Genomic DNA, 27,414 nt, shown 5'->3' with positions numbered 1-27,414 from the left:
TACAACTCGACGCACCCTGACTCACGAACTTGAACTGGATTGTTTGTTTTTCCCCATGATTATATATGTTTTTAAAGTGTGAATAGTGTGTTTAATTTCGTGCAATAATGACTGAGTTATACATGTACTTGCAGATTTCTCCAGCATTTTTGCTGTTTTTAATATATTGTTCTTTTGTATATAAGTTGTTTTTGTATATTATAATAGTATTTGCTTAAGGTTATGCGTATTTTGTAATTAAGGTATTTTAAGGCTTTTCATATAATTATTTTGTAAAGCGCACTGTGACGCTCCGTGGCACCCATAGTGGGTAGGAGAACATGAAAACTAATATGAGATACTGTATTAAGATCACATATTAAGTATCATGTGAGAGTATACTCTTGTACTCCAGAAGACAGGATCACATATTAAAGTGACTTTGGTAATGTGCGACACTATGGAATATAAAAAGCAGGATATGGGTATGTTAAAAATTGAAATGAGGTATGGGGCTGGCTGGGGGTGGCTACGGTCTGTTATCTCAAGGACAATATTGTTCAAGGTTGCGCCGCAGGCTTTACAAAGAGACAATATTGTTCAAGGTTGCGCCGCAGGCTTACAAAGAAACAATAGCAATCAAGCTTAAACTTTAAATTAGCACCCGATAGAGGGCAGGGCCTGAAGAATGAGGGAAATTATGGGGTAAATATTTAACGGAATAAACTGCATAATCATATTATTTAGATTTATTCCGTTAAAAATCTTATTTTAACTTATCAAATTACTAGTTTTTATATTCTATGGTGTCAAATATTTATTCACAACGTTGTAAATACGCATTAAATACGATTAATAACAACAGAGGGCGCTCTTTCTCATTCACTACCCAGAGTACAATGGTATACTCTCACATGATACTTAATATGTGATCCTAATACAGTATCTCATATTAGTTTTCATGTTCTCCTACCCAAAAATGACAAATTTGAATATTTCCTTCTTCAAAGCGAATCCCTCCGCCCTTTTTAACGGTCTCATTACAGAGTGTCAGATGAAATCTTAGGGAAAGTTTGTGTAAAGTTTGTCATCGTCGAAATGCTCTCTTTTACCATCTAATTTATATAAGTTGAGATATCAAAATACGCAGAACAAACTTCTCCATCTTTAGTTGATAATTTTTAGTTTTAGTGTCTTTAAAGTGTTTTTTGTGCGCAGTAAATGGTATAAGAATCGAATATTGACCATAACCAGTGTTCTCTTTTTTATCACGCATATGTGTTAACAACGTTTGGCTCATCAATGAACGAAAAGCCTTATGTTTGGGTGATATGGGTATTGCATAACATTTACTTTTGTCTGATTTTCTTGACAGGGTCATTACGTTGGTAACATTACCTTAATCAACAGTAACAAGGAAGTTGTCTTCTGTGTATCATTCGATTGGCGCATGTAGCTGAAAATATCAGAAAGACAGGAGAAGGAAACCGCTTGCTTTCTTAATTAAATACAAATGTATTTAAATGCAAAATCTTGTTTAAGTAGTATGAAAACAATACAGTTGTTAAATAATGAACTCTCGAATTTGGATACAACAAAATGAACCCGTATCGAGTATTAGGGCTGGAGTCATACAAAAGTTTTTGGACTTAGTATTGCAGTATTAAAAGACAACGACTCAAAATCTGTGCATCAAATTTGAAATCTGAAATTTAAATGCAAAAAGAATTCCGATTATGATCTTCAATATTGATACCTTATTCATGTGATTTGGAATATAACTGATCCCTTATTTATAATATTTGTGTCAATAGCCCCAAACTGTATGCCATTATGGCAACACTTTAACAGTCCGGACAAATTATCGCATCTGGATTTGGTACAGAATCTTATATGTTTGTACAAAATACCTGGACCTGGTACTAGTAAATTTTCGAACTTTAATTCAAATTTCATTTCAAATTTCAAAGCAAGTTAGACCAGAATAAACAGTACAAAATCGAGTTTTCTTGACAGAACGTTGTTTCAAGATATAATACACTTCTGTGACAAAATAATCAAAATAAAATAAAATTTATGTGATTACACAATGCTATTTAACCCTAACCCTAACATAATACTATTTTAAAATGCAATTAAAATTGCATTTTTTATTAACATATTAGTCTCACGTCAAAATATCAAAATATCGTGATTTGTGGTGCATCAAATGTTCATTGATAAACAAGAGAGCTTTTCCAGACGTCCCATATAATTTTTTTTTACGCTGGAAAGAGCTCGCTGGGGTACAACAAAAATCCGGTAGTTCCTGATCCAGTAATTTGAACGGACTTGAATGACAAAGAATTGCAGAATTCAAAGTCGATGTAGACCTACATGTATATAATTGAATGATCGATATTATAATTGTTGTCGGTTTTGATATGAATTTAGGCAGTAACCATGAAACGTATTTAAAAGTAATCAGTTGAAAATAACATAAGGGGTATTTTCATTATGGTTGCTGTACAATGCAGAATCATTCAAGCGTCGGTGAATTCATGAGTTACATGGTGTTTGTAAATACCGACAAGGCAGGATTTACCATTGAGCCAGATGGGTCCGGCCCGTTTAATTTCTTTCTGCAACCATAATGGGCCGCAATATATCACTAACCGTATAGTCCGAGGCAAGGTTCATTATTGTTAGGTTTAGGATCTGAGGGTAAGGGTTAGGGTTTAGGATTAGGGTTTAGGGTTAAGGTAAGGATAATGGTAAGGGTAAGGGTAAGGGTAAGGGTAAGGGTAAGGGTTAAGGTTAGGGTTAGGGTTTAAGGTTAGGGTTAGGGGGTTAGGGTTATGATTAGGGTTAGGATGAGGCAAGGTTCATTATTGATCGGAGATTATAAACGTATTTATAAGTAATAATATACTAGTAATAGTATATTGTGTGTATGCACTTTATTCCGTAATCAATAAGTATGATAAACAAACACCTTTCTGTTACAACAACTCATAGCACAGTGGTGTAAGCATTGGACTATGAATCCATAGATTGTGTGTTCGAACCCCAGGTAAACCCTTGTAGATTTTTAAGTAAAAGTAGATAAAGGGTTCAAAACAGACCATTACCATAGATAATCGGTGTCTTGTTGAGGTATGGTTCGCATGTTAGTCGCTCGGAAGGCGAGACCCCGACCATTATCTATGGTAATGGTCTGTTTTGAACCGTTTATCTTACATATACGGTGAGCCAAAATAAACAAATTTGTTGTTATGGTTTATTCGTTTTCCAAAAGACAAACTGGAAAAGCTGATATGATTATCTTGGGTAAGTTTAGGGTTTTCCCAAAATAAAAACACACCGAGACAGTGTAATATTCTTCCCATGTGTCCTGCGTTCGAGTCTATGAGTCTTATTCTAGTGACAATTGCAAGTGATTTTATCAAATCAATACAGCATTGATTTCAATCTATTTTACGGGAGATTCTATTCAATTCACTTGTGGTCCTATCCCACTCGATAGCCTTATTAATTCTTTATACATATTCGTAATATAAATAATAATAAACTTCCCTTGTTCAAAATTTATTGACCTGACCAAGATTATCTTGACCTGACCAAGATTATCTTGACCTGACCAAGATTATCTTGACCTGACCAAGATTATCTTGACCTGTCCAGATTATCTTGACCTGTCCACATTACTTGATATAATCGACAGTTGACCAGACTTTGAACAAAAGAAATACAATAGATAATGGAACAAAAGAAGAGGGCTAGACGTATATTTCCAGTAAATGTCTTTTTATTTTATTAAGTACGAGGAAATAACAATGGTAAAAAACTCGTGTTATATCTAGCCTCATATACTTACATGCATGTACTATGTGTTATTATATACCTCATATATAGATTCCTGTCATCTGATAGGTTGAAAGTGCAGTCATTGAATTAACTATGCCCGCAAAATGAACTATGGACCGGTCCATGGAAATGAACTATGGACCGGTCACGTGCGTCACGATCAAACTGCGCGTTTTTTCCAGCGTAAAATGATATTACGCACGCGTTAATGAGTTTTCACGCGTTATAATTACGCAGAAATCGCAGATTGTAATCTGTGTGCCGTTCGCATTGAAACTATTAATTTCTCTTCCCAAAATCGATGCTTTTAACCAAACAGATGTCAAGAATCTTAAGATTTGGTATATAAAACAAATATTGACTGCTTTTTATTCGGGGCATGGTTAAAATTATAGGCCCGCGGTGATATCAAACCATGACTATGCCCCTCGGCTACGCCTCGGGGCATAGTCATGGTTTTGAGATCACCTTGGGCCTATAATTTTAACCATGCCCCGAATAAAAAGCAGTCAATATTTTGTATACCATTATGATTGCAGAAAGAAATTAGGCGTCCGCGATCCGGGCACAGGGCCCCCAAATTTTTGGGGCCCCAAAATTGCCCTGTGCATCTTCCTTTTTAGCCCGAGTCACGTTTTGGGTCAAAAATAGGGTAAAAATTTTGCGTGCTGGACCACTATATAGCAGAATTCACCTTCATTTTGGGCTGAAATAGTATGAAATTGAAATGTTCAAGTATACAAATATTCATAGCATGGTTTTGAGATCACCGCGGGCCTATAATTTTAACCATGTCATCTGATTGGTTAAAAGGCCTATTTTATTGTTCATATTAGGCCATGGTAAAATTTACAAAGAAAATGTTTCGTTATGAACCGATTGCGTCACCGCAACTGGCAGGCAGCGCGTTGGTGCCGCGTGTGTAATGCAAACACGCCATCGCGCGCGTAGAGTTTGATTGGGACGCACACCGCGCGATGTGAAAATGACTATGCCCGGGGAATAGTCTTTTTAAAAGACTATTGCCCTGGGAATAGTTCAGTTTTTACGAAATTCTTAAAAAGGAGGGCATAGCTAATTCAATGACTGCACTTTTAACCAATCAGATGACAGGAATCTATATATGAGGTATATAATAAAATCTATGCTCGTCTTCCTCTTGTAATGCTCCTGCCGACACTATCGATCTTATACCTAAACCAAACCTTGGTCACTTCACTGCACTTGCCTTCCTCACGATGAGTTTGGACCCTCCAAATTATATCCTTATGGCCCCCAAAAAGATACATCCGGCCCTGGTGTCCGCCCGTTATGTCAAAGATTCATAACCTTAACCCCATCTAACCTTGTTTCATATTCGACATATCAAACACTATTATCGACATAGCAAACCTCATTTTCGACATGACGAACATTATATATTTTTGACATACAATTTGAAGTACGAAGTAAGGTACGCATATTTTGCGTAAGCTTATCGTGCGTCGCGTATTAAGACGGTCATGCATTTGTGTGCGCCTAGCAGTGTGTTAATTCTTTTTGACAATACGACGCGCAGAAACTGCGTAATTGACTGCGTACTTTACTTAATAATTAAAGAGATAATTGGGATTATTCCAATAGACCCATTTTTGGACTGTTCCAATGAAGCAATACACATTAAACACGAATGTGCTGCATTGTAGTTTATAATGGACAAAAGAAATGAAGTTGCTGGGTACAAATTAAAAAAGTTAACCAACCAATAAATCTTTCAAAGAATGTTTTTCGTTAAAATTTAACCAATTTGAATATGTTGGATGCCAATCTGGACTGAAAATGAGTCATTCGCCAGATATCTCCCTAAATACTTGAATAAACAGCCTTATATCTTTTTCTGTCAACTTGACAAAATGTATTCTCGTAGTCCAATCTCATACAGCAAAGCACCCAGTTTTGGTTTATGGTTTCGAAATTTTGCAATTAAACATTGGTTATTTCAAATATGAGACGCAAAAAAAACCTAAAAAAAAAAAAAAAAATCATTATATTTATAAAGATAGAGCAAACTTTCCACAGCCGAGATTGGACCCAAGACAAATTACACCTAAATTAAGTGTAAATGCAGGGTTACACTGCTATGGCGGAACCCCCCCCCCGAATAAATACTTCGCTTCAAATAAAGAATTGAAGTGTAACCAAAGTGCATTTTCTGTGAGTATGATGAATTTGGGAAAATCCGCTGTTGCATGGAAATCCCCATTCAAGGTATCTTAGACTTTTGTGCCGGTAAACTACACAAAAGATCTATGGAATAGGAAAAAATGTCACTCCATACTTATTTCACTTCATTAACCCTAACACCCATAGATTCTACAATACCGTAAAACCTCGTCTACAAGCATATAGAATGCTCATGATGAAAACTAAATTAATCCAGACGCCATCCAGCGACAAATATATAACATTATTGAGTTTGAGCTCACGGAATCGCTTCCCCAGGCAGCGAAACTCCTGTAACTACCGGTAGGTGATCGTGTGCTTGGCATGCGAGGGGTCCGGTTCGAATTCCAGGGGTGTCAAGTGACTTTTTGTTCATCTTCTCTCCTTTTTTGTTTCTTCTTTATCTTCCGATAGCAAAAAGCAGTGTTCAGTGTTAGGGTTAATGTTGTACTTTATTACCTTCGGTAATTTCCCATTTTGAAATCATACTTCCGCATAAACACAATATTTCGCAATACACAGTATGATGATATATTTTATTTCCTGTTCAATGCACAGTTACAATAGAACTTTTTATTTTTTGTAGTCTGCTTTCGCGATCGAAACCAACCAGGTCCATGCCCATGGTATAAAATAAAGCCAGGTATAACAACAATTTCACAACAGGGCTGTAGTTTGTTAAGTGACAACGCAGGAGACAACGGATACAACGTTAACGTCATTTGTTTGACGTTTGTGGGTCTACCAGATTTCGTTTGGGTCGATCAGATTATCAGATTATCAGATTCCTTCGATTCCACGAACAACAATGCAGTCGTTTATCTGCAGTGTATTGGCCTTGGGAGTGATCTTATGTCTCAGCAATCATCTTGTCCTTTGTGGTAATCCTGGATTCAAAGCTCGATTGACGCAGAAAGGTGTTGATTACTGTAAGTATAATACACTTATAATAGGGATGACCATCATAATTTCATGTTGCCCCTTTTGCTACAAAAGATTGTTTTCTGGAAAGAACTCATCAACAAAAGTATTTTGGTGGTTAAATGGTCAAAATCGGTCAAAAACTTTTCGAATTATGAATTTTCAAAGTTTCCCATTCTGACCGGTCATTGGAACGAAATAAATTGACAAAGTCTAAATATAGCAATGTGAGCAAAATTGGTATAAGCATATATTTACCTTTTATATTTCTTTATTTTAATATATATGCAAACATGAAACAAGCATATTGTGAAAGTATCAAAGGGTTTCTTATGAAATGGCACTTTACTAGTCAATAGCATTAAGTATTTCTTCAAACCGAGGCACTGAAATCATGCTTTTAGAAAACATTTGCCAAAAATCATCCATAATGGCCAAAGTGGCACAAAATCAAAAGTCCAGGTGAACTTTTTTTCCACAACAATATACACTACACATAAGAAAAATACTAATGTACTACAAGGATTTTCAACATAGGAATCCAAACAATCAAGTACCAACATGCACAGCTTTGTCCTGATATCACTTCTGGGGTTTTAACAAAATGTTTAACCTCTATTGTGATTGGCAGCAGCATAAGGTATCTCTTTGATAGCTGATAATGCCCAGCCATTCAGCAAGTGGCTAATAACAGACCTTGATAGGCTTGAATGAATACTGTCATGTGCTACAAAACCATCACATCCAGGGCCTGGTCACTCCATATGCTACAGAGAGCACAGTACTTTAACAATGGAGTGAAAGACTCATTATTGATTAGGCGCGTATTTTAAAAGTACAGCTCCTGTGCGTGTATAGCAGCAAGTCAGTGCAGATGGTATAAATATAAGAAAATGTTTAGGGTTGAGATCAGGTGAATAATACAACAAATGAGCATGAAACTTCACATTTATGTTCAGAAAGGTGTCTATTTAACATGATTCGAAAGGTGTTTGGAAATTCAAAGGGAAGCTGGTGATTTAATTTTTAACTCGAGATCTACTTGTCCGTTTTTTTCCTTTTTACAGAGGGTATGATAGAGGTAATAACAACAACTCTGCCAAATTACAGCTCAGTAGGTCAAGGTGTTCACCTGATCTTTTTCATCTGAATATTTTGTGCCATTCTGAGCAGTGCTGCACTGGGCCACTGGCAATTAAGCGCACTGTGGCGATGGACCAATTTTGACTCACACTTACAGAAAAACCAAATAAGTTATGATGCTGTAATTTGCAGGATAGTTACAAAACATAATTGGCATTAACATCTCCAATTTTTACAGAAAAAGTATGAAAAATAAAAGAATGAGCTCAATTTAGAAATGCCTGTGCAAGCAGTGCACAGTTGAGCTCCCTGCATGTCTATGGGAGTGTTCTAATCAAGTTGATGGTTCATTGGTCATCCCTACTTATAATTATTTAGGTCCGTAACGCTACTTAGCATGATTACTTGGATGACCAAGACTGATAATATTAGTGGTCTTCTTTGTCTGTTGACTCGCTGCGCCTCACCCATTATTTAAAAAAAAGGAAGGTTTTATTTCAAACTCTAATAGTGACCCGCAGGTAAAATTGCTAGAATTGAATATTAAACACAAAAACAGACACAATGCAATTTGCAGACAGCAGCTTAATCAGCGCCAATATTGCAACATTGGAACAAATAACTATACAAACATCCAATCCATCCCAACCCCATCCCCCAGTAGGCAATGAGGATAAAGTGCCTTGCCCAAGGACACAACACGTTGGCACGAACGGGGCTCGAACTCGCAACCTATGGATTATGAGTCGGGCGCCTTATCCACTCGGCCACACGTGCTCCCACGTGTAAAGGATAATGCATTACCATTTATTTCTTAAACCTATTAAAATCTAATCGCTTTTTAAAAGAATATGTTAAAATAAAGCAAATTTAGATTTTGCAATGAAAAATGCTGTAAACCCCTGGGGCTTATCCTCTTTCTCGGTGACAATGTTATCCATCCTGTCAAGCAAAGTTCTGACCAGTTTTTGATGGAGTGGGTGTTGCGACGCGAAGTTCAGATATTGATCTGTGTGAATCTTTTTCCTGTATATTAACAGTTTCACAGATCCATCGTTTTTCCTTATAGTTAGGGTGTCAAGGAACGGTATCTGGCTGTTTTCTTCCTCCTCGCGCGTGAGCTGATGTCTTAGTGGGGTCGACTGTATTAAGATGATCTGTGAGTTTCTGCGTGGTCCCTTTTTTGATGATTTCGAGGATATCGTCAACATATCTCTTCCACATCTTCCGGGCACATCTTATGCTTACATTCCATGGGTGCTGTGGCAATAGCTTCTTGTTTCGAGTCACTCCATAAATATGTTGGCGATGATTGCACTACATGAGCTACCCATGGCGGCACCGAACGTCTGTTTGTAGACAGTTTCTTTGAAAAATATGTCGTAGTTAGCACAAACTCCAGTAACTCCATTATGTCAATCGTAGTGTTAGTAAATAAGGACACGACATTGTGTGAATTAAAGATGTCTCCTTATTCGATGATAACCCCTGCTAGATCCTCCGCCAGTTGGCGGGAATTGACAACATGGTGGTATGCTATTGACCCAGTGTAGTCTACTATGGGGCGAACTGGGTTACCTTCTTTGTGAATCTTTGTTGTACAATATAGGCGTGGAGTGGCCTCTTCCGTTCGGTACAGCAGCTTGTATTGGCTGTCAATGACCTTGGTCTCCTCTTTCAGTCTTGGCAGAATCCCCACGATTATTCTTTTGTAAGAGCCATTTGGTCCCCTTTAAGCTTCTCATACGTTTTTGTATCACTTTATCTTAACTTTATCTAGATAGGTGTTGTTTTATATGACCACTGCACTTCTCCCTTTGTCGGCTCCCATTATTATGAGCGATTGGTCTTTTTTGAAGGTCCCTAAGCGCTTTCCTTTCGTCATGTTAGAGGGGGATTATGGCGGATTTCAGAACTCCTGATACTTCTGCACGTAGGTTTTGAGCTTCAGCTTTCGGAATAGCCCTACAGGCTTTCTCGCAAGCAACTATAAACTCGTCATTAGGAATCTTGTCAACAGATACCGCGAAGTTTATCCCTTTAGCCAACAAGGTCGTTGGTAAACTTACGATCGGTAGTATTAATTTCCCAACGTTTTAGCTGTGTACCTGATGGATTCAGTTCAGCCGAAGCTGTATTACTCACTTTTTTTATTCCATCTTTGTTCTTGAGCCGTTAAAACTTGTCCTTTAAGGGTAAATAGTACAAACAACTTTTTTTCAGATTTTTATATTTAATTTCAATTCTAATTTTTCTACATTTCTAGTGCGTGATGTAGGAATCGACATTCTGAAGAAAGAACTATCATCTTTATCTATTCCTGATATGAGTGGCACCTCGCATATAGGTGTTGGAAAAGTTGACTATACAGTCTCCAAGTAAGTAAGGTCTATAATATGCTCGCTTTAAAAAAAACTCCTAAAATGGGACCCATTCCCACAATATCAGGAGCATGTCTGCAAACCTGTACTCCATACTCTCAATTGCTTTGCTACTTTTCAAATTTCTTTAGCATATATAACCATAAAGCAACGAAAAAGGACAACAATGTTCTACGGGTCCGACCGACCCAAATTTGACAAGCATTGGGAAATAATCTTTTCCTGTACAATTGAATGTCGACCCAATTTTCTAAAATACTAGGAACAAAATGTTTGTTGGTATTTCCCTAAATTGCAAAATATTTACAGATTTTGGTGATGTTGGGGTCATTTGCAAAAACACATACAAAAACAAACTACTTGAAAGATCCGTCCCCCCGTAGAACAGTTTTTTGTCGCATGAATGACACAAGTTTTAAACTGCATTTCCCAACAACAGAAGACAACAAAGATATTAGACATTGGTAGTAAGAGACATCTCTTACTGATATGACGCTTCCTTTCTTTTTGAATTCCTTACAGCATGAGATTTACAAGCTTAGGGATTCCGTCACCATCTCTATTGCCAAACCCAACGATTGGAGGTGTAGAACTAAGTGCAAATGGCTTGTCATTATCTTTGTCAGGAGATTGGAGATACAAAGCGAAAATAGCTTTGTAAGTTGAAAATTACGTAATTTGCTTTTAATGATTGGTAGGAGCCTTTTAGATTTCAATATCTGTCTTTTTTCATTGCATCTGTCTTTTTATCAATGAAGTAGCGTTGCTTGATGGATTTTAATGTTTATTTGCTACACTGTTGTTTATCTCTTTTAATCTCTTTTATCTTGTTGAATTTTGACGTCTTTCGAATTATGTGCTATTATACCGTAACCGTTCGCCTAATGGCGCTATTGGCTGCCTTGACATACATTGTAACTGGAATCTAAGGCACAAAAATCCCGTCAGCAAACAAGGGCACGTACCCTTAATTCTTGCTGGGATTTTCAGAGGAGGGAGCTCTCTCTATTTGTACCTAAAATTTACCTCAAGGCAAAGGAGAACGTTAGGCGAACGTTTACTTTTAAGTCTTATCTCGTACATTTGATTTGCTTTGCTGTTTGTTTTTTATTCGTGCAATTTTTGTTCAGTTGCAACGTGTATTTGCAACAAGGCAGTGTGTGGTTTTTATTGTTCAATGTATAATATGAAATAATTTTTGTTTGAAGAAAAAGAAACGTACATTTAAACATTAGAGACAATGATAATAATGCAAACAATGTTGTTAACACACTCCCAAGAGCAATTTATTTCAATAAATATGCACATTGCGCAAATTCAGGCATTCCTTTGACACGATCTCAAACTATTGTTTAGGTAATTTGCAGAATGCCTGGTATTATTATTATTATTATTATTATTATTATTATTATGAATTATAGTATTCCAGTCAAAGACCACGGTACTTTCGATATGAGCGCTAGCGGTATTTCCCTACGATTAGCCATCAGGATAGGTAAGAAGTATGCTCATTTTCAATGAATGAACTTTTTAGTCTAGGAGCTAAATCTCATACGGGCCTTAGTAAAGGATTGAGTTCAACACCCATGTCAACCAATGTTTAATACCACGAGGTGTTAAGATAGACCCTCTGGTTCACGTACTGCTAGTGAGGTAGTGGGCTCAAGTTGTAGGGTCCGTTTTTCGCTAGAGGTCACAAAAGGTCATACACAGGGGCAAAAAATTGAAAATGCATCGATCTTGTTGAAAGATATATCAAATTACTCGTCTGATGACAAGGATTAAAAAAATGTATAGTGTATGCTATTTACGACCTATCGTTACCGAGTCCAAATTTCAACTTACTCCGATTTGGGCAAAAATGGTGGCAAATTGCTCATCTTGATATGAGAATCAAGAAACGGTATAGAACTTACCTTCTGAATTACTTTTACTTGTTATATCCTATGGTCACTCAATGGCATTTGACCTAGCTTGTTTGCATTAAGTGAACTCAGTAGATAGGCAAAACTATTCTTTTTCTGAATTTAATCAGCTACATAAACAATTTGCCACCATTTTTGGTGTCTATCCTAACACCTCATGGTATCAAAGATTGGTTGACATGGGTGTTGAACTCAATCATTTTTCAAAACCCCTTGCTCCTAGACTATTTTTATAATTCGTTGGTGATCAACAACTGATTCATGAGGTACATCGTCAAACATTTAAGAAGCTGATCATTCTGTCATATTGTTGATATAAAATTACTGCCTAGACGAAACGGTACGTGAATGCATTCGTTGTGTTGTTCGTCAAGTCTGTTTATTCTTTATAGGTCTGTCACACTACGACGGACTGGGTTAACGAACTGAACGAACATCACCGTATACAAAAATATTTTATCCGTTGGAAAAATCACCAGTCCGGCAGGAGATTCGGTGGGATTTGTGGTCCGATTCCCGTTCGTCTCTCTATGCGTTGTGGCCGCTAATAATCCTGCAGGCGTCTTATATACGATCGTTCAACGTCCGACAAATGACCGGATTTGGGGGTCCGATTCTCGTTCGTCTCTCTATGCGTTGTGGCCGCTTATAATCCTGCAAGCGTCTTATATACGATCGTTCAACGTCCGACAAATGACCGGATTTGGGGGTCCGATTCTCGTTCGTCTCTCTATGCGTTGTGGCCGCTAATAATCCTGCAGGCGTCTTATATCCGATCGTTCAACGTCCGACAAATGACCGGGGAATCCGTCCCATGTGGCACCAGCAGGGACGTCGACCCTATCAGAAAAGTGGGGGAAGAGAGGGTGTTTGAGAGGGTTTGAGGCCCCTCAGAGGCAGTGGCGTAGCAAGCAGGGTGGACAAAGTGGGGGAAAGACAACTTTTAAGGGGAAAACTTTTACGAAAATGGTCAAAAATGGGCTAAAAAGTACAAAAAGGGCTACAAATCTTACATATCAGGGCAACCAGCGTCCGGGGGGGGGCAATAGAGGTGAGAAACCTTTGGACAATGAAGGCCTAATTGTAGCCATTTGTGGATCAATTTTAGCACTAATATTGGATACTATTTTAGTTTTTAAAAGCCGCAAATTGGTGAAACGAAAGCCTAATTGAAGAAATTAAAAAGTTATCACCATTATTGTATAATATAAACAATTGATCTAAACATAACACGTGGATGTCCAAAGCAGAAGCAAAAAGACAGACTTGTCCATTTTTCAAAATGAAGGTCCAATTGAAGCCATTTGCATGGGTACTGTATTTACATTATTAGGCCTTTTGTAAAAATTTAGTTTTAAAAATGGAAAATTGTTTTTTGGTGCATCATTATTACATTATTATTGCCTTAAACAATAAACAAAGAAGGCCCGAATTGAATTTGCAAAATTTAAAATATTACACGGGTCCACTGACACTTCGATATAAGACTTCAGACTCGTAATTTCAGGTAAAGCATGCATGGATTGATATGTTAAAGTCAGGAATAGACCGTCTTAAGACTAGGGGTCTGTTACCGTCAAGCAAAATTTTAAATATGTGGACAAACTCAAAAAAATAGAAATCCTTGATTCTTTTAGCATGGAAAGGGTTTAGGGGGGACATTTTAAAAATGACATTTAAAAAGTTGCATTTGACCTGTTGGCATGGTAACGGACAAAACAAATATTAGTCGAAAATGACCAAAATTTACAATTTCATTTTTGAAAAAAAGGGCAAAGTTTGGTCGAATGCCACAAATATATAAGATGTGATATATTTTTTTTATTTTTTTCTTCAGATAGGGGCATGCTTTGGTAGTCCTTGCAAATGAAGAAAGAGCTTGTCACTCTTTTAAAAGATCCTTTAATTTTAAGTAGAAAAAACAAATTTTTGGGCAACAATTGTAAATGTCATTTTACCCCAACATTGAAGGGGTGTAACTGTAAAGAAGAAGTTGATATTTTGTAATTGTATGGTGACATAGCTAGAGTGAACCCTTGCTGACAGATATATAGTTTCAAAAAATTGGGGTCTCAACTTCTAAAGAAGTTCTGGCTTTTTAAAAGTACCAAGTTTTTGAAAAAATGTGTATTTTTTAAGGGGAATTTATGGCAAAAAAGACAAGTTTCGCTTAAAAGGATTGTGTTTAAGTGGCATATTTTCTAATTTCCTGCAGACGTGAAAGATGAAGGTCGGCCGCCATCAATAATATTTTGGGACATTGATAGGTTTTGATAACACTTTTCAATCATGACACTAAAAAATTCTCTGCAGCCCCCCGTTAAAAAATATGAACAACAAATAAAAATCGCTCCAAGATCACCTAAAATATGTTTTAAAAAGCAGTTTTTCATCGCATTTCAAGGAAATATTGTAAGAAACTCCATGATTCAACAGGTCCCAAACAAATTGGCATTGAAAATACATATATTGGTGAATCTCCTCACAAATTTGCAGAAGCCAGCAATTTCATTAAGGTGGATTTTTCATAAACTCAATATAGCCATATTTTCAAAATGTCGAAAATGAGAAAAAATGCAAATTTTACCTAATTTCTAACTTAATTATTGCCTTTATTCAGGCTGAGTTTGATAGGACCTTTTTAGATAAACATTTCCCATCCTTTCACTATAGGAAAATGCTTTTTCTATTGTGGGATCTTTTTCCAATTTATTATGAGGGGTCTTTAAAATATTGCATTTTGCATTAGTTCGTAAATCAACAAAATCAAAATGAGCATATTAATATTGTCTAATACTATGTACAATCTGTATTAATCAGAAAGAAAATATTATATAACATCAGTATGTAGATTATTAATAACAACTGAGTGCAAGTTTTTACCTAGAAGTGACTTTTTAATGTCCAAATATCCCATTTTTGGCTGTATTTGGTCAATAATTTACATTCATATATGCCTACATACATGGCGCTACCTAACGGCGCGCTTGATTGTTTGAGACTAAACAACGGCGATATGGCCCAGCGTTTAGGACCGGCTGATCTGCGTAGGGATTTCAGTTGGAGAAATAATGGTATATGATGAAGAAATAGTATAGTATCACAAAATGTTCTGGTATAAGCGTGGTTTTCATGAATGAATCCCTAACTTAAATTTGATGATGCGTGAGAATTTTTTAGATTTTACTACTCATCCACTTGGTCCCATTACCATTTGGTACAATAACCATTTGGTCCTATTTACCATTTAGACCAAAACCCAATAGTCTAGGGACCGTTCACAAACACTTGTGGGGGGGCTTATGCAAATCGCGAAAAATTTTCGGGGCTACCCCTTTACAGACCTCAAAGGCCCCTCCGCTTTTTGACATGAAAATTATGGGTCAACCCCATAGAAACCTATTTCGTTTTAAAGTTTGGAGTGACAGATAACTCATACTGGCCCATGTCCCATGCCTGTGGGCCCTGGTGATGCATGATGAGCCTATACCGGTTATATTATTTATATACCTTGTAAAGACCGGAAAAGAAGAACAAATAGCCCGGCAAAATGTCACTTTCAATACATGCAGGCCGCATATGTCTTCTTCTTAATTTTTTGGTTACACTATATTTGATGAATGTAGTATGTTTATACACGTGCCCGTCTCATTTACATATATTTACAGCCCGTAACCAGATTTATTTTTGATGAATTGGCAAATACACGACATAGTATTAGATTATAACTGGTTATTAGACCATACGGTTAATAGACCAAACGGTTATTAAATCAAAGGTAATTAGGCCAGATTGTTAATAATACTAGAATTTACGCGGTTCATAATTAAGGTGGCCCCACCCAAAGGTGTGTAAACAACAAATAATATGCAATATGTTAATAAGCTCATTAATATCAATAAAATATATGCAAATAACATGACACAAAACTATCCAGCACATCAGGCCACCATATACTACATGTATCACAAGACCAAGTTAGAAGATGATCGGTTGTTGTGTTTAAGCTGTAGAGTGGATTGATGAAAATGTAAGCAAAATATGCAAATTAGCTCATCAATATTCATAAATATCACAAAACTATACAGCTTATCAGGCCACCATATCCAATCACCAAACCAAGTTTGAAATTTATCGGTTATTGCGTTTAAGCTGTAGAGTGGATGAATGAAAATATAGGCAAAATATGCAAATAAGCTAATTAATATTCATTGATATACAAATAACATGACACAAACTATACAGCACACCAGGCCACCATATCCAAACACCAAATCAAGTTTGAAGTTGATCGGTTATTGCGTTTAAGCTGCAGAGTGAATTAATGAAAATGTAGCTGCAAAATGTAGGCAAAATATGCAAATAAGCTCATTAATATTCATAAATATGCCAATAACATGACAGAAAACTATACAGCACATCAAGCTACCATGACCAATCACCAAACCAAGTTTGAAGTTGATAGGTTATTACGTTTAAGCTGCACAGTGGATTAATGAATTTGCTTCCGCCCGGACAGCCAAACAAAGAAACAAAGAAACAAACAACCAGTCAACCATTTGGATGATAACATAAGCCCCACATATAAAAAAAAACAAAAATATTAGACCAAATGGTTATTAGTCTATATGGTCAGTAGACATACTGGTTAATGGACCAAACAATATTATACTAAATGGACATTAGACTATATGATTATTAGACGTGGTAATTAGCCTTTCTGGTACTAGACCTTTTGTATATACAGACTTGATATTTAGAATGGAATATTTGTTTGCAAAATTCCAAGACTGGTCTGGAAGGGGTCTGCATAAACCGCACGGGCTAAATATTAATCGGGGTGTGTCGGGAGATGGTGTAACATAATTTTTGACAGAAAATGTGCTTTCCAAATTCCATTAGTTTACATTATGGCGCTCATAATGTAGTGAATTATCCTAAAATTGCGGTTTTAAGGAGACTGAATTGGATTTTTGTGGGGGTAAAATTTCTGAATTTGAGCAACATCATTCTGTTATTATCAAATTTATTGAGGTTTAAGGTGATGTTTACTGAACCTTAATACCAATAAGTGTTCATCAGAACTGAAATGCACTTGTAATCATGGTAGATATTATACCTACCATGTTGTAATTTACCAGTTTTGAAAGTGGGAGGAGCTTTAAAAATATGGCTCTTAAAAGTGGTACGCACTCAGAAAGTTTGAATGGTCCCTTACAATCTTACTGTACACAAAGAAGCAGTGTGAGTTCATTGGACAACCAGAAAGTTTTTGTACCATAAGTTTATAACATTTGACCCCCGGGGGGTCATTTAAACTTTCTGAGTACGTACCACTTTTAAGAGCCATATTTTAATCTCCTCCCATGTTCAAAAATTTGTACATTGCAAGTGTATTTCAAATGTGATAAATGCCAATTGCTGACAAAGTTAGGAAATATCACCTCAAACCCCTATACATTTGATTTTGATAATAACAGAACAATTTTGCATAAAGTCCGAAATTCCAGCCCAGTCCTCGAATTTTGCGAGAAAATATTCCATACTAAATGTCAAGTCTGTAGATAAAATGGGTATTAGACCAAATGGTATTAGACCAAATGGCAATAGATCTGACACCTGATAAAGTCCGCGAATGCGTGAGTCTCACGCTCAATGAGATATTGTAAACGTACATACATGTACATATTCACATTTAATTTTAGACAATGCTTGAAGTACCTGTACATGTTATTTGATAGATAACTCATATTATCAAATTCGCCTTTGAAAAGAAATGAAAATTCCATTGCATTGGTAGTAGATATTATATGAAGTATGGCGTGGTGTTTGCTTTGTTTTGTTATAAATGTGTTGTTTTTTGCCTGATCTAACAGTTAACTAAATATTAGTCAATTTTATTTTAAATATGATTTATTACCTAAACAGTGTAATGTTGGTTGCAAATTCCACTTTCGAAAATATGTTTAAAGACACAAATTCCTTGGAAAAAACAAATTCCATTAAAAAAAAACACATTCTGTTATTAGAAACATATTTCTAAAATCAGCGATCAAAATAAATATCATATCAATCTAGGAAACCTGAGTTTCATATCATTAGTTAGCAGGGAGATTCATATGCAAATTCCATGAAAATTAACAAATTCCACTATAATAAAAGAGCAAAATCCACATGAAAATAGTTATCAAACTTAAATCAATAATAACCTTGGTTGAGAATTGAAGCCGTATTGTGAATGTAAAATAATTAGTATGTTTATACATTGGAAAACGTTAATTGAGTCTGCAAAAAAAAGCAAAAACGGAAAATCCGCCAAAATCAACAAACTCCCCTGCAGTATAGGAAAAAAGTCCCACGCTAATTTAAACATATTTCAGAAGTACAACATGTTGGTTATATTATCCAAAAGGTTTGATCCAATGTTAGCCTGAATATAGCAGAAATGTGATTTGAAAATGCTCTTTTTTCGCTACTTTCAAAATTATGAAAAATCCTGTTTTTGCCCAAATTACACGATGATATTACGTAATTATATCAAAAGAAATACATTTTTCTGAATAGGTCATCTTATAAAGCATAGTTCAATTCCAATATGTTCAACTTTCTGTCAGACCCAGGTTATTACAAAGGACATTTTCATGACGTCAAATGTTGTTTATTTTTAAGCTGTATCAATTCTGAGGCAGGTCAAAAGAGGGCCAATTTTAGGGGGGTCATGGAATTTCCCCCAGGGGGGACAACTGATTTTTTTACTATCATAGTTGTAAACCATCTGACCTAGCTAGACTACATACCAAATATCATTGGATTTGGCTGACCTTCATCTTTCAGCTTTGTGTACAGGCCGCATGGTGCTTAGAAAATATTCCACTTAAATAACCGTAATGAAATAATTATTGAATATATTTCTATTGATGAAAAGATTAAGTGACTTCTTAAATTTGAGTCTCAGTTTTAAATGGTACAAACAAGCTATATTATACATACAGGCCTTTTAATCATGTTAAGCAGATTAGACAGATCGCAGCGCTATTCAAATACAGATAGAGGGCAGCGCTTGGAAGACAGGTTGCTTTTAGCATCAGACAGCTAGCTACCCAGTACAAACAACAAAGTTCACCAACTTTACGAGAACACCAATCAGGGGCTGTGCAATAATGATAAGCCCTGTAGGAAGGGTAAATATGGGGGGGGGGGGTGTCCAAGAATTTTTGGCAACCCCAAAAAGGGGGGAGCAATTTTTGGCAGGTCAAATGAACCCATACCATGGTTCCTAGCCGTCGCAGAGGAGCTCATAGGGTAGTGTCAATATACCGGTAAACGACATATCTGATTTGCCCAGGTTTTTGTAAGTTTGCCACTGCTTTTAGCATCAGACAGCTAGATACCCGGTACAAACAACAGAGTTCACCAACTCTACGAGAACACCAATCAGGGGCTGTGCAAGAATGATTTGCCCAGGTTTTTGTTTGCCACTTCAAGCTAGGTGGTGGCAATGGACATTGGAGCACATTTACGGGGCAGACTATACTACAGACACGCTCTGATAAGGGCTTAGAAAAACAGTGCAGAAATGTTCAAATATGCCAAATTCTTTCCTCACTACGCTCGCATTATACATGTACATCTAGACCATTATTATAAGGTTTGCATATTGGGAACTCAAACATATGTCATGTGCGGGGGGGGGCAAAGATTTGTTGGCAGGCCGGAAGGGGCAAGCAATGGCACGCCGTTTGGAAGTTTTAAGCTTAGCCCTCAACATCAGGAAGCATGTAAAGTTTCATCTCCAGCAGATGGATCTTCAGGGAATTCAACATCAGAAAATGTTAACCAAGAAACATTTGAAAATCATCAACATCATGAACTATGTGCTGCTTTTAACATCAGGCAGCTACTAGTACTAACCCAGTACAATCAACAGTGTTCACCAATTCTACGAGAACACCAATCAGCAATAGGAAGTATGTGAAGCTTTATCTTCAGTATATAGTAAATGAATCTACTAGCTACGGTGGATTCAAGGGGTATTGCAAACGCTATTCAGTTACCCAAGGAAACATGTATACATCGACATACATAAAGCATTGAAGCATTGACGCTAGTAGCTCACATTCAGTCAGGAAAATATGACAAAATTACAAACATCAAAATTAAAAAGCCTTCTAGCCAAGATAAGAGGAAATACAAACGGACAGCAATGCATTCTTTCTGAATCAGAGATATGATTAGGTCATGAATTGGCCCTAAAGGTTATATACCACTAATAGGCCTGGGCGATACATGGAAATACGACGAGTAACTATTTGTTTGCATGGCATCTGAAAAGACTGCTTTAAAATCGCTGAAATTGACCAAGTAATATGGCCAAAAAAGTACTTTTTAGGGTTTGATGCTTCAAAATGGTATATTTTCTCTCATTATATGACATTTTTGTTGTAATAGTACCAAAATTCATACGCACGGCTACGGTTTTAGTAAATATTCGCCCTACCACATTGTAACTTTCAGCTTCGAGTGCGCACTGCCATTTTGAGGTGTTTACGGTTCAGTGCGTTAAAACAAGAAAAGTCTCAGGTCAACCTATGTTGAGTTTTTGATCATTTGGCATCTAAATCATATAGTTTCACCTGATATTACTGGCATTTAACTGTGAGAGTTCTGAATATGAGAAACGTCCACCCGAAATTAGCCATTTTGCCATTGAACCCCGTGTAATACATAATTAGTGGTATTTAACCTATAGTCAGCAAGAAACAAACAAACCCAATTTCCAAGAAGCAGAAAGAATTTATTATTGATGGGTATGAGCATGGAGAGGTCACTGGGAATCCGGGTTCGGAATAAAGAGACCCTTCTGCTGTTGCTAAGCAAATGCGTTTTTTTGGCGGATGTAAAATAGCAACAAGAGGGCATTTAGCATGTTTAGTAGGCCTACTTCTGAGACGAGTATCTGACCCCACAACACACAAGTAGTTTTTTTTTACGAGAGTGCCTAAAGCAAACGGTGCAGAAACCAGAACTTTATCATCCCATTACTCCTATTACTTAAATTTGGGGACAAATAGATTATTTAGAGTACAAGATGACAAACTTCCTGTCTGTTCAATTAGCTTAGATTCTTGAATTTTTAAGATATTTGAAAAAATAAAAAATTGTGGTCAAAGTCATCAAAGAAAAGTGTTAGCACAGCCTTAGACCTAACGTGATTTATACTTTTCAAATTCTAAAGTTCAATTTAAAACCCCATTTCTTTTCAATTTTGGTCTTTTCCCGCGATATTTTTATAAAAAGCCGTAGAACGTCGGGTACCATAAACTTTTTTGAATCAATCCATTTAGAGCATGCAATGGGGACGAATGTCATAATGCGATGAGATAGTATTTATTCGATCATCCGCATCAGGAACAGGAAGTATTGTCCAACAAAATAGTATAGGCCTACATGAGTATGCCTAAATTGTGTTGAAACCCTACTGTTGAAACATTACGTTATTATTTATGAACTAAGGTTTTCTAAAATAGGCCCAGCTTATGTAAATACATTCCTTGTGTATTTATTTTTATTTATTTATTTATTTATTTATTTATTTATTTATTTATTTATTTATTTATTTATTTATTTATATATTTATTTATTTATTTATTTATTTATTTATTTATTTATTTATTTATATATTTATTTATTTATTTATTTATTTATTTATTTATTTATTGTGTAGACCTAATAGGCCTATTATAAAACTACACTTTTTTTTCAATTTGTTATTTCGTTTTGTTTGTTGAATACAAACTATGAGAAGGACATTTGGAAACAAAAGAACTTTAGTACAAGAACATATGATTTAAAACAATCAGGTTCCAGAAAACAATAGAGGTTATCCGTGTTCTATAGCTATAAGCTGCATATCCTATCAGCGACTGCTATACCTTGTTTAGGACTTTCAAAAGAAGTACCTGCATGTGCAACCATCACTGTTTCAAAATAGCCCGCCAAAGTCATGCAGATAACTCCGAGGTCGTGCATTGTATTGGTTTGAATGAGGAATACTACGGGAACCAGCGCCTTTGGTTAGAAGTCACACATGAGTAAAGTGGATAACCTCTATTCTTGTAAAGTCACTGTATCTGAAAATGTCAAGCGAATGCTGATATTCTTGGGAAGGAATGATGGTATTAAACAAAACTCAATTTACATTGTAAACCAGTTGAAATAAGAACGAAATCCATGATTTTAATGTCATTGTTTAGGAAATAAATAATGCTCAGAATAATGTTATTCATAAAACGTAATCGCGCTATATAATTTCGTGTAACAAAACCGGTGGACCATCATCAACTATAGAACCTATCCAATAACCGGAACGGTATAACAATTGAAATGGCAAGACAGATTGGTGGACAGATTGCTTTGCTAAATTGGATAAGGTCTAAGCCCTAAGTTGAGAATGGACCGTCCCACTCGATTGGTAAAAAGGTCGCGAACCCTTTGGTGGACCCAATTAACTGCCTAAAATGAGGCAAAATTGAAAAGAAATGGGGTTTTTACTTGAACTTTTGAATTTGAAAAGTATAAATCACGTTAGGTCTAAGGCTGTGCTAACACTTTTCTTTGATAACTTTGGCCACAATTTTTTATTTTTTCAAATATCTTAAAAATTCAAGAATCTAAGCTAATTGAACAGACAGTAGCAGTGTCAGCATCAAAACTCTCACAGACATCTGTCAGGCATTGTTCATGTTCATGATCACATTAGAAAATCCCACACATGAGCGACTCCGTTTATAATTCTAACAACAATCTACACAAAGTAAAGACTTGAGCATCACTTTATGATGGGTTGGCAATGGCTTCACCATGTCCACATTTAACTTTTAAAAAATGTGACATTGCATTTTAAAAACAATAATTCAAGTGCATTGTCCAGTCCCCATGTTTTTATAAACATTTTTCTATTGTTTTGTACAATGTTTGATCTTTCTTACATTTGAGATTTGTTTTCAGTATCATGCAGTCTTAGAACTAGATTTATAGATAACATTGTATAAAACAAAGAAAAATGTTACTTGGTATGTCAGTTGCTGTTGTTGCTATAAACCACAGATAAGGTAGAAACAACTGGTAAAAAGGACTTTAATATTATAAATCCACGAAATTATCACATTCTCATTATGTTTAAACCATATTTAGATTATTGGTGAGGTATTTCAGATAAAGTCAATCAATGAGTCCAGTAGTGAATATAGGCCTAAATAAGAAGTAGAAATGATCATTATACATGGAAAACCCCTAGCCTACTCCAGAGTAGTGACCAACTGAAATATAATGTGTTTTATTTGGTTTCAATAGTTATAATCGATTTATCCACCACCACCAAGAAATTAATGCCCATGGTAACCATTTTGCGCCCAACTTTGCACATTTCATGCATTAAACCATATGGCTGGGGGAGGGGTCACTGGCAGTTTACTAAGTGAAAATTACTTAAATAAATGATAACCAATGGTTATGATGGGTCAATGAACTATTCTGGGTATGTTATTTGCAAATCACAAGCCAATAAAGGATTTTTTATACTGTGAAAGTGCTATGTAATTAGCTCATTTTTATCGAAAATAGCGAACTTTCTTCAAAAGTAAAACTTCGTTATGGGGTAAAGACCCCAATTTTTTATTGGTTGGTTGATCATCCCCATTCATAGTCATTCTCATCCAGCCCCTGACTTTAATCAGCAAACTTCTTCTTGAGAGTTATTGAATTTCAAAGTTATACCACTTTTACTAATGAAAAAAATTGCAAAAAAGAGGGATTTTGCATTGCATATTACACAATATTCTAGGTGGGTGAGAAAACTGGCAATACTATTTTTGTAACGTCTAATACATAGGTATTTATCAGCAGCAATTTAAATTGTTCCATACTTCTAACAATTTCATTAGTGCTAGCTAGAAAAATGTGTCTTTTTCGAACTGTAAAATTGAAAAATGAACTTTCCTGTGGCAATCTTCAAAGAACCGTTACCATGGCAACAAGGGATTTTCGAATTTTTGATCAAGTTACAAAATCATTAGACCCAAATACCTTTCCTATCACAAGATTTAGGCAAATTCCATGAACCTTTATTTTTGGCTTTGTCCGCACATTGCTGAATTGATCCAGACCCCCAGTCTTAAATACTGACTTTGGTGACAAAATGTCACGGGCCCTGCATATGGACTGGCCGGCAGTAATTTTCACAGGCTTTTGGGCCAAGGAACCACATTTAAGCACTGCCTATAATAATTACAGGCCTATACTTAGGCTTACTACTATCCTGGGCCTACTCAACAACGTAAAATTTAACCTTTTCCATGTTTTCTCTTCTTTTTTCTTTCTTGTCAATCACTAAAACTGGTAGGAATTTGATATTGCGTCCTCTACCCTTCAGAAAGTGCCCCTCCCTCAATACTACTTACATGCATAGGCCTACTAAATTACGTGCAATTTAACTTTTTCTCTTCTCTTCTCTCTTCAATTTTTCTCACTTTCTTTTCTTTTTTTCTCTCCTTTCCCCCTTTTTTCTACTTGTCAGTCACTAAAGTACTGGGGGAATATGATATTGCGTCCCACACCCTTTAGAAAGTGCCCCCCCACCATGATCGATGCACATGTTCGCCATAGGCCTACATCCGGCACAAGCGCCTGCGAAACCTTCCAAACACCTGCGGTATATAAACGAAAGAATAACGAACATCCCCAGGGTATATACAGAACAGTACGAACACACATCGGACAACTTCCGACCATGTGTATTCGGCATACTCCGTTTCACGTTTTGTGCATGCACAAAACTTGAAACGTATTATCGACGGACTAAACAAACATCACCTAACACGAAACGCATTTGGCGGATAATAGCAGGACATATGAAGAACATAAAACGAACATTGACGAACTCTAACGGATTTGCTAAAATACCATCCGTTTCTTATACGGAAGACCGATCCGGTGTAGTGTGACACTAAGACGGTCTGGGTCAACGTACATCACCGAATGCAAAAATATGCTATCCGGTGGCGAAATCACCAGTTCGGAAGAATATTTATGGGTGAAGGCCTCACAGGAACGTATTTGCAACGAACACGGGCCGAGTGCAACGAACAAATAATGAACATGAACGAAAGGAGAGCGAACAAACTCCGGCAATATGCAGCACCATACGAACACACATCGGATAAATACCGAACATGTGTATTCGGTACACTCCGTTTCAAGTTTTGTGCATGCACAAAACTTGCCGACGGACTTAACGAACATCACCTAACACGAAACGCATTTGGCGGATGATAGCAGGACATAAAAAGAACATAAAACGATCATTGACGAACAACAACGGATTTACTAAAATACCATCCGTTTCTTGTACGGAAGACCTATTCGGTGTAGTGTGACAGGCGCATTAGTAACATTGATTCTGTGTTAACTACATGTATAAAGACAAAAATATTATAGATTGTTTGGAGGTAACGCTTATATTTAATAGAGTAGTAAGGGAAGTTGGATACCTTTATCATCACTACAGCCATTAAAGTTCTTCGAGTTTTCTTTTCTACCACAAAAATAATTAAAGAAATGAAGCTCAGACAAACTGGCATTATAATAAAGGAGAGAAAAAATCAGAACCGTTCGGATTCGAACCAGCGCGCACCCACGATTATATGTCGTTGAGTTCACCACCACACGCCATAATAACAGCTCATGGCGGATCTGCCGGCGAATTGAACATGTAGTGATTTTATTCTCTCGAAAATATCTCACGGCCAATGTAATTTTTTATTATAATTAGAGAGGGCGGCCTATCTGCTGTGCCCTAGCAGGACATCAGTCAATATGAGACATTAAATATTAAATGCGAGGATCCAGAGGATTCATGCCTGATAAAATATATAATAATTAAAGAAATGAAGCTCAGACAAACTGGCATTATAATAAAGGAGAGAAAAAATCAGAACCATTCGGATTCGAACCAGCACGCACCCACGATTACATGTCGTTGAGTTCACCACCACACGCCATAACAGCTCATGGCGGATCTGCCGGCGAATTGAACATGTGGTGATTTTATTCTCTCGAAAATATCTCACGACCAATGTAATTTTTTATTATAATTAGAGAGGGCGGCCTATCAAAAATAATTGCAAGACAATGTACATGTAGTTATCATTTGACTTCCGTCACGATCTGAACTAAGTAACACCCTCTTTATCATTGCAGGAGTGGACAGTTTCGGTCGTCCTACAATTTCAAGTCGGGATTCTGATTGTTCTTTCGGTCTGGGTTCTCTTCATGTCAAGTTCCACGGAGGAGCCAGGTAAGTAATAGGTGATTTAGTTTTCATCATGCATGTGAGTAGTTGATGTAGACGCACCAAGTGAAATTTCTAAGAGGGATGTGAGGTATTGCAAAGACGGTGTTTATAGTTGTGCTAACATCAGAAACGACTTTAAAAGGACAATTACCTTCCGCTACCTAGGACATATACTCCGTACAAAGCGCGCGTAAAATTATGCATGTTTTCACTAATCATGTAAAGATATAATGTAGTTTGAGCCAGGGGACCAATAAAATTCAGTAGACTTTTTACCCAGCAAGTCGCCTAACCGGAGCGAACCCGGAGCCTTTGTACTAGAAAACGCACCACTTCAGAAAGGAGTTCCTGAACACTGCGTCACTCATATTATTAATAAGCATTTTATTTATAATGTTTATTTGCAGCTGGATTTACAATTTATTTGATGATGGTATTGAAAGTTCTCTGAAAAAGTCTATCAGAAACGAAGTAAGTCGGCTTTACTTTATAGCATATGAGAGTTAAAATGTGAATTGTTGACGACATAGTACAACTTCACATTTGCCGAACATTTTCAGACTTTTCATCATCATTTAAATGACATGTTATAATGTATCGTAGCAGCATTTGGGTGCGATGTTTTGAAGGAAAAAGAGGACAACGTTTAGTGGTTGCTGTGAAAAAGACCATAATCGTAATATTCAAACGCAAATCTTGTCCAATTGGCCTCGTTAAAATAAAAACA

General features: G+C 36.4%; 1 protein-coding gene and 1 long non-coding RNA gene across 2 annotated transcripts in view; both read left to right on the top strand.

Annotated features, from left to right (window-relative positions):
• LOC140136635 (uncharacterized) overlaps window positions 1–1,524 on the top strand; it is a 50,638-nt gene extending 49,114 nt beyond the window's left edge. The window contains exon 3 of the long non-coding RNA XR_011856713.1: window positions 1,355–1,524. This is a non-coding gene — a long non-coding RNA (uncharacterized lncRNA). The remainder of the gene's footprint in view (window positions 1–1,354) is intronic.
• A 5,267-nt stretch (window positions 1,525–6,791) lies between these two features.
• LOC140136209 (bactericidal permeability-increasing protein-like) overlaps window positions 6,792–27,414 on the top strand; it is a 34,374-nt gene continuing 13,751 nt past the window's right edge. Inside the window, exons 1-6 of the mRNA XM_072157928.1 lie at window positions 6,792–6,956; window positions 10,298–10,409; window positions 10,935–11,069; window positions 11,834–11,907; window positions 26,594–26,690; window positions 27,095–27,158. Of these exons, the coding sequence (XP_072014029.1) occupies window positions 6,836–6,956; window positions 10,298–10,409; window positions 10,935–11,069; window positions 11,834–11,907; window positions 26,594–26,690; window positions 27,095–27,158 (603 nt within the window). The 5' untranslated portion in view covers window positions 6,792–6,835. The remainder of the gene's footprint in view (window positions 6,957–10,297; window positions 10,410–10,934; window positions 11,070–11,833; window positions 11,908–26,593; window positions 26,691–27,094; window positions 27,159–27,414) is intronic.

Source organism: Amphiura filiformis, chromosome 16 (assembly GCF_039555335.1).
Source record: "Amphiura filiformis chromosome 16, Afil_fr2py, whole genome shotgun sequence".
In the NCBI taxonomy this organism is placed as follows: domain Eukaryota; kingdom Metazoa; phylum Echinodermata; class Ophiuroidea; order Amphilepidida; family Amphiuridae; genus Amphiura; species Amphiura filiformis.
Note: the sequence above shows the minus strand (reverse complement) of the source record. Positions and strands in the feature narration are given on the sequence as shown.